Source organism: Panthera pardus, unplaced genomic scaffold (genome assembly GCF_024362965.1).
Source record: "Panthera pardus isolate Hobbes unplaced genomic scaffold, ASM2436296v1 HiC_scaffold_1, whole genome shotgun sequence".
In the NCBI taxonomy this organism is placed as follows: domain Eukaryota; kingdom Metazoa; phylum Chordata; class Mammalia; order Carnivora; family Felidae; genus Panthera; species Panthera pardus.
In genome coordinates this window covers 61,766,832-61,783,274 of record NW_026526654.1, presented here as the reverse complement: position 1 = coordinate 61,783,274, position 16,443 = coordinate 61,766,832, and the positions used below count along the sequence as shown (strand labels likewise).

At 35.7% G+C, this 16,443-nt stretch overlaps 1 protein-coding gene across 4 annotated transcripts in view; it reads left to right on the top strand.

Moving 5' to 3' along the window:
• The window catches only part of ELF1 (E74 like ETS transcription factor 1), a 108,127-nt gene extending 91,921 nt beyond the window's left edge, over nucleotides 1–16,206 (top strand). For 3 of the 4 annotated variants that reach the window (XM_019447394.2, XM_019447397.2, XM_019447393.2), the window contains exons 6-9: nucleotides 4,168–4,251; nucleotides 4,834–5,026; nucleotides 7,236–7,685; nucleotides 14,171–16,206. In XM_019447394.2, the coding sequence (XP_019302939.1) occupies nucleotides 4,168–4,251; nucleotides 4,834–5,026; nucleotides 7,236–7,685; nucleotides 14,171–14,774 (1,331 nt within the window). In that variant the 3' untranslated portion in view covers nucleotides 14,775–16,206. The remainder of the gene's footprint in view (nucleotides 1–4,167; nucleotides 4,252–4,833; nucleotides 5,027–7,235; nucleotides 7,686–14,170) is intronic. The other variant, XM_019447396.2, reaches the window with a different exon arrangement.
• The last annotated feature ends 237 nt before the right edge of the window (nucleotides 16,207–16,443 follow it).

Genomic DNA, 16,443 nt, shown 5'->3' with positions numbered 1-16,443 from the left:
TTTCATGAATATGACTGCAATTATTAAGGCAAAAGAATGAAAAACAAGGTCAAAGAATGAGACTGTTAAAAAATACCGGGTGGAACGTCTTCTTCCAGACAACATGAAATGACAGAACCTGATTTGGCAATGATTTGGGGACAACAAAAGAAAAAATTGTAAGTGGGACTACATTAAACTAAAAAGCTTCTGCACAGCAAAAGAAACCATCAAAAAAATGAAAGGCAGCCTACAGAATTGGAGAAAATATTTGCAAGCCATATATCTGATAAGGGGTTAATATTCAGAAACACATAAAGAACTCCTACAACTCAATAGCAAAAAACAACAACAACAAAAAAACTGATTAAAAAATGGTCAGAGGGCCTTGAATAGACATTGAATAGACTAAAGAAGACATGCAGATGGCCAACAGGTAATGAAAAGATGCTCAACATCACTAATTGTCAGAAAACTGCAAATCAAAACCACAATAAGCTGTCACCTCACACCTGTCACAGTGACTGTCATCAAAAAGGCAAGAGATAATGAGTGTTGGCAGGGATGTGGAGAAAAAGGAACCCTTGTGCACTGTTGGTGGGAATGTAAATTGGTACAGCCACTATGGAAAACAGCACGGAGGTTCCTCAAAATGTTAAAACTACAAATAACCATATGACCTAGCAATCTTACACCTGGATATATATATTCAAAAGAAATGAAAATAAGATAACAAAGCAATACCTGCATTCCCATGTTCATTGCACATTAAAAAACATAGGTGGACCTTGAGAGCATTATGCTAAGTGAAATAAGTCAGAGAAAGACAAATATTGTGTGCTCTCACATGTGGAATCTGAAATAGCCGAACTCCTAGAAGCAGAGAGAAAAACGGTGGTTGCTAGGAGGAGGAAATGGGGAGGTGTCAATAAAGGATATAAGCTTCCAGGTATAAAATGAGTATGGGGACCTAATGTACAGCATGATGACTTTGGTTAACAGTACAATATGTATTATATATTTAAAAGTTGCTAATAGAGAAAGTTGCTAACATCTTAAATGTTCACACCCCCAAAACCAAGTAATTATTATGTGAGGTGATGGTATATTAACTGACCCTACTGTGGTAATCATTTTACAACATAGAAGTGTATCACATCATTGCATTGTACATCTTAAAGATACACAATTATATGTCATTATATCTCAATAAAGCTGGAAAAAAATTTTAATTAAAAAATCTCCAGAATCTGGATTTACTTTCCTATTTAAACAACTTGAAAATACAGACAAAATGTATGAAACAGTGCTATTAAAAAGTGGATATCAGTCAACAAAAGCAAGTGATCTCTGAGAAACAGGAAACAAATGAGGGTGAGCCCTATGATTACCCCACCTTACTGCATAGAGAATTTTTTTGTTTGTTTGGGTCGCTCTTTGTTTCCTCTTTTTCTTTTTTCCCTTCCTTTCTTTCTGTCTGTCTTTCTTTCTTTTTTCAGTTTGGCAATTTCTTAAAACATTTAATGCATGCTTAACATGTGACCCAGCCATTCTTCTACTGAGTGTTTACCCAAAATAAATGAAGCCATACATTTATAGAAAAACGTATGCATGAATGAATGTTCTTAGCAATTTTCTTTGCAATAATAGCCCCAAACTTGAAACAACCCAAATGTCTATCAACTGCTGATTAAATAAACAAATTTGTGGTATACCTGTACAATGAAGTAACACTCAGCAATAAAATAGAGTATACTATTGATACATACAACAAAAATGGATGAATCTCAGCATAATTATGCCAATTTGGAAAGAAGCCAGATTTTTTAATATATATGTTTCTATTTATATAAAATTGTGCAAACTGCAAACTAATATATAATGACAGAAAATATGTGAGTAGTTGGTTATCTTTGGATTGGGCAGAGTGGGAGAGGTAAGATGTAAGGCTTACAGAGGGGTACAAAGTACTTTTGGGAGGGAAGGATATGCTGTTTTGAACATAGTGATGATTTCACAGGTAAAAACATGTTGGAAGATACCGACTTATAGACTTTAACCATATGCAATTTATTGTATATCTGTTATACTTTGTAAAGCTCTTTTTAACGTGAAAGACTAATATCCTAATTAATAGTGGAAGACTGATGTCATAAGGAACCAAGTAGAACACATAATATATAGGTTTAACCTATATATATACAGATTAGTCACTGTTTAAAAGCATTAATGAGTTCCAATATAGATCTGATGTAGAATAAAAAACATGAAAGAGTCAGAGATGTAAGGATTGAATGAAAAGGTCTACATGTTTGATCAAAGGTCCAGAAAAAGAGAATATGTAGAGCAAGGAGGAGGCAGTCTTCAAAGGTAATGACTGAGAGTTTTCCAAGGTGACATCCCAGCATGGTGAATCCTGAGTAGCATAACTAAAAGAAGTCCAGGTCTAAATACATTATAGAAAAAAATGCAAAACACAGCACTCCCCTAGCCCCGCCCAAAAAAAGAAGAAGAGGAAGAGGAAGAAGAAGAAGAAGAAGAAGAAGAAGAAACAACGAACCAACCAGAGGAGAAACTTGAAGAGGATTGATTTTTAGATTGGCAGCTTAGAAGCTCCCAGTAGAGGATGGGAGTGTTGGCTATCTTCAAAGTATTAAGAAGAAATAACTGTCAACAAAAAAGTCTGTACCCAACTAATGTATAACTCACATGAAGCTGTTCACATTGCCATGTTGAATAGTAAGGAAGCCAATGGAAAGGATGGATATTGGATAGGTTTACTAACAGTCTCTGTCTTGACTGAAACTAGTGGTGAAAACAGTGGGAAGAAGAAAATGATGTTATCAGAAAAGGTAGGTAAATAGAAAGCATAAAATAAGAGGGTAGGAGGGATGGGAGCTAACTAATATTTCTAATATCTTCACTTCTAATATTTGTTATCATTAACGTAGTCACCCAGAGGTGTCTGCCTCATGAATTGTTCTCTGCAGATTCCTGCAGTGATGGAAGTCACGATACCTGGCTGACTAGGTTTTATATTTATGCATTAAGAAGGGCCTGAAGAGTGACTTTGTGAGAGCAGGGGAGTTGGATGCTTAACCAACTGAACCACCCAGGCTCCTCAAAAGTGATCTGTTTTTGATCCTCTTATGCACCTTTAGAAATGTTTCCTATTCAGCTTGGGGATGTGTTCTTAACCTAATGACTTTATCTCTAGAATTCTGTTTTTCTAAGTTCTTGCTCTACATTGCACTAATCCAGAACTTACCCTTGTGACCTAGACCAGATAGAGCCTGAAGAATGTTGGGATAAAATATGCTAACTAAGGTGTCCATTTATGCTTAATCTTCATTGGTTCTTATGTATAGAATGGTAGTCTATTCGGACAGCATGATCATCTCAACCTAAATCTCAGGCAACATTGCCACCAAGTTGTGTTCCTAGAGAAATGGCAAAAGAAGATCACAAACAAGGCTTTAGAATAGTTGGTTGAGCCAGACTAAGGTTGCACAAACTACATTTAACACTGTTGGAATGGACTTGTTTAGAGATTGAATGAAGCATAACTATGATATATATAATGTGCAAAACTGTTTTGTGTGAATCAAAAGAGATACAGAAAAATAAGATGATTAAAAATACATAGGAAAATAAAAATAGACTATGTGGTTCACCAAAATTTTGCCTCACATATTTTTCTATCTCTAAAGTTTTGGGACGTTTCTAGTATTTGAGAACTACGTGTATGCAGATGTGAGAAAAGCTAAAAGTCAACTTCTCCTACCATAAAAAGCTTATGTAACCAACAGACAAATTTGTATGGCTTATTTTTTGAGCCCCAGTCTTATCAACATCAAGAATGTTCCCCCAAATTTTAAGAAAGCACTGTCAGTTTTTTTCCCTCAAAGACAAGATATAATGTTTTAAACTTAACCTTATTTTTATAAATGAGCTGATATATCATTTCCTACATAAAAGTGTTTGTGCTCTAACCTACGCTAATGATAAAATTTCACTGAAGTTATTTTCCTTTTGAGTAAACAGCATTTAGGAGACCATTATGTGTGATCCATGTATAAAGCATTAAAATTTAAGATAAATGACCAAATAGCATTTATAAACAGCTAAATTGTTCATTCTCTTTCACTTTTGAGGGCAGATACTTACACAGAGCTGTTCTGTTTTCAGGGAGAAAAACAAAACCTCCACGACCAGATTCCCCAGCCACTACACCAAACATATCTGTGAAGAAGAAAAATAAAGATGGTAAGGGTAAGTACTATAATTTCCTTGTAATACTTATAGGTCAAGTAACAGTTAGATTGCTTTAAAATATCTGCATTTTGTAAGAAAAACTACCAGCTCTCTTGACTTACTGAAATGGATCTTATTGCTGCCACATGCTTATAAAGTACAGTTGGCACTTTTCCATTCAAGAGATTTTTTTATGTACCTGTGTGTCCTTTCATTTAATAATGAGTCTCTTGGGAGAGTTCAGCCAGGTTAGCCTTTCAGTTCATAGACACTTTATAATACTGTTTTGAAGTTCTCATATTTTCATAACTGCAGCCCAAATATGAAAAAAATTAAGGTCAATCCATTTGCTCTGATATAAAAAGAACAACTATTGAATGTTTTGTATAACTCTTTTTCACTGGTTTTCTTAGGTAATGGTTCTTAAAGAGGTAAGAAAAAATTCCTCTCAAAGTGTTTTTTTTTCCCCCCTAAGTTATCACAAATCTAATTGCCAAGATTGCTCTGTCCAGACATCTTACATAAGACTTTTAGTTGTGTTTAATTTTGCTCTTTCAAATGAAATTGTAATCAGTTCAACAGAAATTGCTTTTGTTTCAGGAAACACAATTTATCTTTGGGAGTTTTTACTGGCACTGCTCCAGGACAAAGCTACTTGTCCTAAATATATCAAATGGACCCAGCGAGAAAAAGGCATTTTTAAACTGGTAGATTCCAAAGCAGTATCCAGGTTGTGGGGAAAGCACAAAAACAAACCTGACATGAATTACGAGACCATGGGAAGAGCTCTCAGGTACATGAAGCTTTTGTAGTTTGTTGTGTTAAGAATATTATTTCCTAAATACTACAAAGTAGGTAACTTCTAAAAAGTTAGAGGATTACAAAAATGGTGAATTTTATTATTGAATTACTAAAACCACACAACTTACAGAAATCACTATGTATTTAGGGGTGCCTGGGTGGCTCAGTTGCTTAAACATCTGACTTGTGGTTTCAGCTCAGGTGGTGATCTCACAGTTCCTGAGTTTGAGGCCCAGGTCAGGCTCTGTGCTGACAGTGCGGAACCTCGAGCCTGCTTGGGATTCTCTGTCTCCCTCTCTCTGCCCCTCCCCTTGTGCATGCATTCATTCTCTCCCTCCCTCCCTCCCTCCCTCCCTCCCTCCCTCCATCCCTCCCTCCCTCTCTGTCTCTCTCTCTCAAAAAAAAAAAAAAAAAAAATCAGTGTGTATTTAAATTGAAATCTGACTCCAATCTAGGAAAATGTTTTCCTTCAAAAAAAATTTTTCATGCAAATAACAGACAGTTTCCTTATAAAGGGACTAAAAAATGTAAACCATCAACAGAAATTTAAATTGACCACAGGAGTCATATGTTTGGAGCCATTAAACTTGAATTCAGCACAAAGTTAACAAATAGTGGTAATGCAGGTACTTAATAAGAGGGTGCATTTTTATTTATTTTCTTTAATTTTTTTTTTAACGTTTATTTGAGAGAGAGACAGAGTGTAAGTGGGGGAGGGTAGAGAGAGAGGGAGACACAGAATCTGAAGTAGGCTCCAGGCTCTGAGTGTCAGCACAGAGCTTGATGTGAGGCTTAAACCCACAAACTGTGAGATCATGACCTAAGCCAAAGTCAGATGCTTAACTGAGTGAGCCACCCAGGTGCCCCAAGATTTTAAATGTAAATCTCAGATATGATCTGTATACCTGAATAAATGCTTCAAGAATAATGTTAGATACTGTGAAATTTTGAACTAGGGTATCATTTTATTCTTAAGCTCACTATTAGTTTGTTTTTTCTGTGCTCTCTCTCTCTCGAGATACACATCTATTTGAGAAAGATTTACTAGAAGTAGCAATCATCGTGGTGCCTGGGTGGCTCGGTTGGTTAAGTGTCAGACTTTGGCTCACATCATGATCTCAGGGTTCATGGGTTCAAGCCCCACTTTGGGCTGTCTGCTGTCAGCACAGAGCCCACTTTGGGCCCTCTGTCTCCCTCTGTGCTCCTTCCCTGCTCTAATTCCTGCTCTCTGAGATGGAGACGGAATCCCAAGCAGACTCCACAAGGCAGTACAGAGCCCAACGCAGGGCTCCAGCCCGTGAACCATGAGATCATGACCTTTACTGAAACCAAAAGTCAGACACTTAGCCGACTGAGCCACACAAAGCCCCTAAATTCTTGAGGTTTGTAGTAGATTTGAGTATTCCGGCAAGTTGGAAGAAGGGGAGATGAAGAAAAGTGAACTAGATAGTTCACTGTATAATCCATATACTTTATCAACAATCTCCTCATCAGAACTGGTTTTAGGTTTAGTTAGCAATAAGGATTTTTCTATGTAAGTATGTGTGTTTTATATTTATTTAGAAAGAATGTGTTTGGGGCACCTGGGTGGCTCAGTCAGCAGGGCGTCCAACATGGGCTCAGGTCATGACCTCGCTATTTCATGAGTTCAAGCCCCATGTTGGACACTGTGCCAACGGCTTGGAACCTGGAGCCTACTTTGGATTCTCTGTCTCCCTCTCTCTCTGCCCCTGCCTGCTTGTGTTCTCTCTTTATGTCTCTCTCTCAAAAATAAATCAACACTAAAAAAAAAAAAGAGAGAGAAGGGTCCCCTGGGTAGCTCAGTTGGTTAAGTGTCAGACTTTGGCTCAGGTCATGATCTCATGGTTCGTGGGTTTGAGTCCTGCATCAGGCTCTGTGCTGGCAGCTTGGAGCCTGGATCCTGCTTCAGATTCTGTCTCTGTCTCTCTTCCCCTCCCCTACTTGTGCTCTCTCTCTCTCTCTCAAATATAAAAACATTAAAAACAATTTTTTTTAAAGAAAACAATATGTTTAATTATACTATCTTATATAAAGTTACTACCCTTCATCTTGAAATTCTTCTCCTACTTGTTTCCAACTTGAGACTCTGTTATTATTAGGGAATTTTTAATGTTGTTGAATATCATTTTAATTTATGTTTAATTGAATAAAATATTGATAAAATTGTCTGCTTTGAATAGGTACTATTACCAAAGGGGTATTCTGGCAAAAGTAGAAGGTCAGCGCTTGGTGTATCAGTTCAAGGAAATGCCAAAAGATCTTATTTATATAGATGATGAGGATCCAGGTTCCAGCATAGAGTCTTCAGATCCATCACTGTCTTCAACGACTACTTCAAGTAGGAGCCAAGCAAGCAGATCGAGAGTATCCTCAAGTCCAGGGATAAAAGGAGGAGCCACTACAGTTCTAAAGCCGGGAAATTCTAAAGCTACAAAACCCAAAGATCCTGCAGAAGCTGCACAGCCATCAGAAGTTCTGAGGACAGTGCAGCCCACACAGTCTCCATATCCCACCCAGCTCTTCCGGACTATTCATGTAGTACAGCCAGTACAAGCTGTCCCAGAAGGAGAAGCAACCGTAACCAGTAGCATGCAGGATGAAACATTAAATTCTTCCGTTCAGAGTATTAGGTGAGAAAACTATAAAGTTATTGATGCATTTCATTATGTAATGTTTCTGACCAGAGCCATTATTAGTTAAATACCTTAGGATTCAGAAGTGAGAATAAAAATTGTATTGATTTCAAGCTAGAAATCTTATTCAACAGATTGTTTTCAGCAGCAGTGTATATGACATCAATCCTCTGATTCTATCAGTGATTCCTTATTTTTAAACTTTGACATTACTTGATGTTATTCTATTAAGTTTAGTCTACTGTACCGTTGTACGATTGGATTGATCATACAAGAAGCAATCCACATATTAGAAACTCCAGAGAATGGTTTCAGATCTTCCTTTCAAAGTCAGAAGCTGTAAAAATTTAACATAAATTTACAATCATGACCTTCTGGAATATAGTGAGTTCGAAGAAACAACATTACTTAACCTTGAGAAGATCCTATCATGGAGCAGTTTTAAAGTTCAAAGAGGCCAAGAATCTAATTTTTTGGGCTTTTAGAGTAGCAGAAGTTGGAAAAATAGTTTTATAGCAATCAAATCAAATTTATCTCATAACCCTGGGAAAGATGAAACAACAAATTGATCAAGAAAACCCTGTCTGCTTTAAACTGGTCTTTTGCAGCATTTGGGACTGGTCTCATTGATGTAGAATGGGGAAAAAGAGGAAAGGCAGAAAATTAGATGGACATTTGTAACATTCTCTTTTTCTACGGTCATGAATTTCCAGAATGTGAATTACAATAAAACATAGGAGCCCGTCCAAATATAATAAAAATGATTCTTTGATTATTTTTATTAGCTGACTTCAGTCTTAACATTTGTATATTCCTGAATATAAATGCTGGATTTTTGTTCTGTTGATCTTGAGGTAAGAAGCATTACCCAGAATCAAGACAGAGTTAGATGTTTTAGTCTTCCTTGTATGGTCCATTTAAACTTGTGGCATCGTGAAAATTGACTTGCAAGGAGTAGAAAGGTTACATTTGTCCCATTTTAATTGGACAGGAAGGATCAGTCTTTCACTGTTATTAAAGGAGTGCTTATTTATCTATTTTCTTTTTAATGTTTTATTTTCCTCTATGTCCTATTGGTTTTGTATGATAACTGAGTATCTAGTTGGAAGTACGTGATTCCTCCCATTGGTTTCTAGGCTCTTTGTCGTCTTATCATTGTGTGTATTCGTGCTGATAGGAAACATCCAATAGTCATAAGCTAATCACTAGGACCCCCTTCTTGGAGTGATTCAGTTATTTTTTAGCATCTTTTTTTTACACCTTGAGAATAAAAACAAATCCCCCCACCTTGCAATAAAAAAAGTCCACATAACTCTAGCTCTGATGGATATTAAATTGTGATACTGTATTGGATACTTTATTACTCTGAATGTCAATTTCTGAATAATACTCAGTGCTAGATATTAAAATGCTATAATTATACTCCTTATCCATGATTTGCAAACTGTCTTTTGGTGTACTTTTCAGAATTTTCATTTCTAAGGTCCCTGATTGTTCTGTGGACTCCCTGCCTGCTTCCTGGCTCCAGTATTTTTTCTCTGGAGTCCAACCTGTTATATAAGACTACTAGTCACAGCTTTGCTATGCTACTTTCTTACAGCTTTTGTTAGATTCATGTTGCACACAGACCTGCAGTTAAATTTCTGGAGCTTCCGCTACCAGCTCTCACTTCTCTGCTCATGATTCCTTCCTTGCCTTCCACAGTTAAAGCTGACTGCTTGTGTGCAGTGCAACTCAATCTGGGACTTGAACCAGGTGTTTCAGTTGACTTTAATGCTCGTCTCCTCCTATACATGTAACCCTGCAGGAGCCACATTTTATTCATTGTCCTTCTGCTTAACATAGTCTCTATCACATAACACCCCTTCAGATTTATAGATTTTATTTTGAAATAGTGTATATATTCATTCTTATCTCCTCTCGGAATAATGAGTGCTCTAAGTGTACTGCTTATATAATGAAGAAATTAAAAACTTTAACTTTTCAGAGTTTAAAACATACTTATTGAATAAATCATTTTCTATTTATATGTATGTATATACACACTTTCTTTTTTTATATATATACACACATTCTTAATCATTCCTTTGACTTTAAAAAAAATTGTTCCCACATTTGGTTGTATCTTTTATTTGTATCTCTCAAAAATCCTACTTATTTTAAAGGAGTTAAGCCTCTAATGGAATGCATTTTATTCCCTGAAATTACTGGATGTGTTAAGGCCAAAGTTAATGAATAATGAATATAATTACTCCGGTTTTCCTATTGTTCTTTTCCATTATATAGAAAGAAAGAAAAGGTGTTAAGTAAATTTCAAGCAAATTGTACATATTACTCTGAAATTTTAATGCATTATTAGAATCATTTTTCATTAGATTATTTCCTTATTTAGTGATTTCTTTATTTTTTATTTGTATTTTTTATAATTACCTGAACTTTTCATCATGAAAAATTTCACAATATCAACAGGTTGAAATAGTACAATGAACACCTATTTAAATCCACCTGGATTCACAGTTGATAGCATTTTGCTTTATTTGTTTTCTCTCTATTTCTACCCTTTTTCATGCTTGGTTATTTGTCAAGTAAGTGGACATCATTATGACATTTTATTTCTAATCATTTCAACATACAGTTCTTAAGAATAAAGAGGTTTTCCTAAATAACTGTCGTATTATTACTCCTAAGTAAAATAGCAGTAATTTGGCTACATTTTTCTTAATTTTATAACTACTTACTAATAAAAACAAAGACCACTTAAAGATCTGTAGCTAAGAGAAAATGGAATATATAGGACTTAAAATTATTAAAAATTAAATAAAAGGGGGGGGGCATCTGGGTGGCTCAGTCGGTTAAGCGTCCAACTTCAGCTCAGGTCATGATCTCACGGTTAATGAGTTCGAGCCCCACATCGGGCTCTGTGGTGACAGCTCAGAGCCTGGAGCCTGCTTCAGATTCTGTGTCTCCCTTTCTCTCTGCCCCTCCCCCACTCATGCTCTGTCTGTCTCTCTCTCAAAAATGAAAATAAACATTAAAAAAAAATTTATAGGACTTAGAATATTCAATGAATATATCAATAAGAACTGACATTTTCAAAGCACTCTCTGTATTTTATACGCTTTCCATATATTAATGTCTAATATCCTAACTTATCAATGAGATATAGGTAGTATTATTCCTATTTTACAGATGAGGAGGCCAAGGAACCTGGTCACATATAGTAAGTGGTGAAGACAGTGTTTTAATGCAAGAAGTTTAGTCCAAAGCAGTGAGCTCATGATTTGCCACCCTGCCTGTTGAGTCACATGATTCTCGTGAATTACCAGTCATTTACAATGAAATAACATGTTTTTTCTTTTCTGTTTTTCCTTTGCTCATATCTTTTTATCTCACATAATTCCATGTATGTCTGTTGAAATCTATTAAGCTTTTCTAAATGATTTATGGTATATGTGCTCAGTTTTTACTCTGCTTTAATTTTATATGTGCTTTAATTTTGACTCTAGCTTCATGTTATTTAAAGAAGCTACAACAAAAGTAAACCTCTGGTAAAATATTTTCCTGAAATTGTCCCTTGATAAATTTGCAAGTCCACATACCAACCTAACATAACTTTTTTCTCTGTAATATTTATTCAAGCACCAGTAGTTTGTCTTAGGGTCTCTTAAATCACTTAGCCTCAAAAAATGTATAATGTGCAAATTATCTTAAAAGCAAAGTAATGGAGTAGGAAGACTATAGGCGTAACTTTCCAGCCCTTCAACCTCGTCAATTATTAGATGTGACATTGAATTGGATTAATTAACTATTCTGAGTGTGTTTCCTCATCTCTAAAATAAAGGTGATCTTAACAGTTAATGGTGTTACAGGTGATCATAACAGGTAAATGACAGTTCCTTGACATCTAAGTAGATATACAATAAGAACTAAATGTTACATTGTATACCTTTCTTAGTCTCAGAAAGTTTGAGGAATTTTAAATTACCAGTATATACCAGTGGTTACAAGCAGTGTAGGAAATTTTATAAAGTAGTTAACTGTAACATAACCTTTGTTATATAATATAACCAGACACAACTGACAGTTTAATCATTAACTAAGAAAAAAATAATTAAAATTTTCTGTGGTTGGGAAAAGGCTGCATGATATTTTACCTTTAATCTCTGAATTTTTGTATTAGTGAAAATCACTTATTTTAGAATTTGTTCAAATAAGCCAGTATATTTACATTATATATATATAAATGAGTATATATATTTTCTGGCAGAGGACAGTCAGGTGTTTGGAGAAAAGGATGTCTTTTTCTAGTTTGAACAAAAGCATTGAAAGTCTAGTGGTAGCCCTGGTTAGCAATATGGAAAATTTCCAAGTACGTTATTGCTTGTGCCACACCTGAATGAGGAAAAGAGGAAAAAGGAGTTGTGTATTAAAGGTGTGTAACTGCCCACAGTTTAAAGATAGAAAAGACAGTATTCATCTTTAGCTGAATTTATTTGGGACTGAAGAAGTGGCAGTGTGTTGTAACAGTCAAGCACAAAGGCCTTACAGCAGTTGGCCTCTTACATAGCTGGTCACCTTATGCAAGCTGTTCACTCTCTTTGTGCATTAATTTTTTATATGTAAAATGGGGATAATAGAACTTACAGGGTGGCAAGGCTGTACATATTTATAGATGCTATCTGTGTGCTTACTATATGCCATGTACTATCTTATTTACATGTACATGGCCATGAACTCTTGTCATGGGGAGCCCTTTATTTAAGAAATGATATCTGGCTATAGGGTCAGATAACATACCCAGGCTCAGATTCCACCCAAGATACCCTGATTCAGGTAGGCAAGGGGAAGAAGGAAGAACAGTGTATTTTGGAAAAGCTGCCTGGATCCCAAAGTTATTCTGTATCCTTCCAACTGTTTTATTGCCTGCCCAATATTATCAGTATATCTGGCCTCTATTTCTAGTCATAGCCTGTCCACCTATTAAATCTTCATTTCCCGGCTCATATTCTCTTCTAATTCCATCCTTCAAAAGAGCTGCTAACATCCTGCTCTAGGCTGATTGTCACAGAGGCGGCTTGGTTGGAATCTGAACTTGGAAATCAGAATCCTACCACAGTGGGTAGGATCTAGTCATCCTGTGTCATTCCACTTGCTTTGAACTTCTCTTAAGCTGCACTGAGTTTTCTTTTCCTATGTCTACCTAGCTAACCCATTTGTTTTCTCCAGAATTTTATTTCTCACGTATGTAACAAGCCACATAACTGTAACATATAAAATTTGCCTATAATAATCTGTGTGCAATGATTAACATTTGGGTGATGGGCACCAGCCTAGCTGTTGACCATTTGAAGTAACAGTCATCTATCTTCTGTATAATAGCTTCATAGAATTAAGAGGAAACAGTTGAGATCAGATGCTGAGTGTTTTCAGCTGTGCTTGTTTTATATTAACAAAGGCCATAACAATAATTTTCACACCAGTGAACTTTTAAAATTGGGTTGACTCACGATATTATTAACAACCTTATGTAAGCTTGATGTACATTAAAGGATTTTATGTTAAAGATTATTTGAGCTGAGAAAACTGCTGAAACATGCTTCCATTTATTTTTGCCAAAGCTTGCCCTTATTGTTTGCTCTCAATGCCAACCTAAAGAACCCCCATGAGTTCATTATATTCATGACTCGTTTTATGTAATACAATATGAATTGTGAACTATTAAATTTCTTCTTATAGTTCTGTTCAATATACATTTAAGACTGAGTTGTTTTTTTTTTTTAATTGAGCATTTTCCCTCTATATATAGAGAAACAGGTTGAAAACAATTACAATCATATGAATTCTGGTAATTGTGGATGAACATGTGGATGATATTATCCCTCAAGTATTAAAAATAATGAGAGTGAATCTAATACATTTGTTTGAAAATACCTAATTTTCTTGGGGTGCTTGGGTGGCTCAGTTGGTTAAGCATCTGATTCTTGATTTCAGCTCAGGTCATGATCTCATGGTTTGAGTTCGAGTCCCTTATGTGGCTCTGCACTAGCAGTATGGAGCCTGCTTGGGATTCTCTGTCTCCCTCTGTCTCTGCCCCTCCCCTGCTCATGCTTGTGCTCTTGCTCGCTCGCTCCAAAAATAAACTTAAAAAAAAATAAAATTTCTAATTTTCTTTCAGGCAGTTCATAATAACTTCTTTGCCAAGCATTTTGATATCCTCCTCCTTCCCCAACAAAATTGCTTCCCCATTTGTGTTAATGTGGCACTTTGTACAGCAGATGGTATCATGGTTAATGGCCTGAGAGTTTTGTGTTGGACATTCCATTATAATACAGGGTCTGGTACGATGTTTATGTTGTGTTGAAAATACAGGGAGTAGCATTTGAAATGTATAACTCATACTTTGTCAAAATGACTTCAAATGTTAAAAAAGTTTTCAGGTGTGTAGAATATGCTGATTTTCTTTTATTTCATAATCTCAATAGGACTATACAGGCTCCAACCCAAGTTCCAGTGGTTGTGTCTCCTGGGAATCAGCATTTGCATACAGTAACACTCCAGACAGTGCCAATCACAACAGTGATAGCCAGCACAGATCCATCATCAGGTGCTGGATCTCAGAAATTTATTTTACAAGCCATTCCATCCTCACAGCCCATGACAGTACTGAAAGAAAATGTCATGCTGCAGTCACAGAAGCCAGGCTCCCCTCCTTCGATTGTCTTGAGCCCTGCCCATGTACAGCAGGTACTTACTAGCAATGTTCAATCCATTTGCAACGGAACCGTCAGTATGGCTTCATCTCCGTCCTTCAGCGCTACTACTCCTGTGGTGACCTTTTCTCCTCGAAGTTCACAACTTGTTGCTCACCCACCTGGCACTGTAATCACTTCGGTTATCAAAGCTCAAGAAACAAAAACTCTTATACAGGAAGTAGAGAAAAAGGAAGTTGAAGATCATTTGAAAGAAGACATTGAGAAGACTGAGCAACAGCCACAGCCTTATGTGATGGTGGTATCCAATTCCAATGGATTTGCCTCTCAGGTAGCTGTGAAACAAAATGAATTGCTGGAACCCAACTCTTTTTAATTAATATACCAAAGGAATTATGGATGGTTGTTTTTTAATTGAACATTTCCAGTTGTATTCAAACTGATTCTAAGATAAATTCTACAGATGTTCCTAATTTTGTAGTTAATTGTTAAAAATATTAATTTAGAGTTAATTTTGACTTTGTTAGATGAGGGAGGGTACCCAAGTGTTTCTCTTTGTTCTGCAAATGTTTCAGAATTCAATTGTGAAGGAACAGGCATTTTATACTATGAAGACATTCTTTTCAGATTTTTTTCAGTTGCTATACCATAAGCATTTTTTAAGTTTCTTTTTTAATTTTACATGGTATTAGTTTTTCTGATTCTTTTGTAAATACAGTACTTAAATACAAGGCAACAGATTTATATAGGAACCATTTTCATTCCACTTGCGTAAGTTAAAGTCTTGACCCTTTCAAATGCAAGACACCTATTTTATACTTTGTTAAAATTATGATTTCAGTTAGATTGACTTTAGTTGGTTGCACTGTATAAGGAACTATGAAGATGTAGAAAACAACATTAAAAATTGAAAGTTGCCCATGATACGGCTGAACCTGTTTCAGAAGCAGGATAGTATAAAAGCGTCAGCCTAAGAGTGGCTCTTCTGCTAATTAGTTGTGTGATGTTGGGCAAAGCCACTGGATCTTTTTGGGCCTCAGTTCTCCCATAAAAGGAAGGGATATGTTGGATTAGACGAGATGATCTTTAGGCTCCTTTCTGGTTCTAAAGTTAATGATTCTAGCTCCTATATTTTAAAGTTATATCAACTAAAACATTATCAGCTTATTTCTTAATGTAAATATGGCTAACATATTGCAGAAAAATAACTGGCCCTACAACCTACAAAATTCATTCTTCTGTTATCTGTAAGATCTGCTATGAATCTGAATTCTTCCTAAATACTGTGTTCATTAACTTTTTAGGCCACTGTGTACCGTGGCCCATCAGTAAACTTACATTGCTGAGTGCTAAATGATGTACTGCCATTCTGAAAGAGTCAAGGCTCTTTCTTAAGGGCCCGGAAAGCAACCACACCTTGGGCTCATCTGGCTGAGTAGTCAGTTGCTATAAAAGCATAATTGCTTTATATTTTGGATCATTTTTTTATTGGGAGTTGGGGGGGTTGCGTACAAAGATAATATACATATATATCTGAGTCTCGGAAATGAAATAGTTTTTAGATTACTTTTCAACTGTAAATAATGTACATTTAATTTCACAAGAAAAATTGTTTTCTGCAAATTTTCTAGTACAGCAAAGGAGAAACTTTTGTAGATGAAAAAAATCATGTTTAGAGGTCTCTTGTTCTATGTTTTCATATTACAGAGTGAATTTGTATTTAAGCAAAAATTTAAATTTTGGAAGCCTCTAAACGTTTTTGTATCTTTAATTGGTTTATTATTAAATAAATCATGTAAAAATTCTCAGTGTTTGTGTTTTAAGCAAATATTTCTTAAGAAGAAGTATACAGAAAATGTTGTTGGTATTTGGAATGCTATTAAGTATTCATATAATAAGCTCCATCGGTCAGATTAGAATTGCTGAATGCAGTTCCTCCTCTCAGTTTTCCTTTCTGCTATGCCAGACGGCAGCTTCTACATGGCACACGTGGATTGCCAAGCTCTATAAATTAGAAAACAATGAAATTTTCTTAGCAATAATAT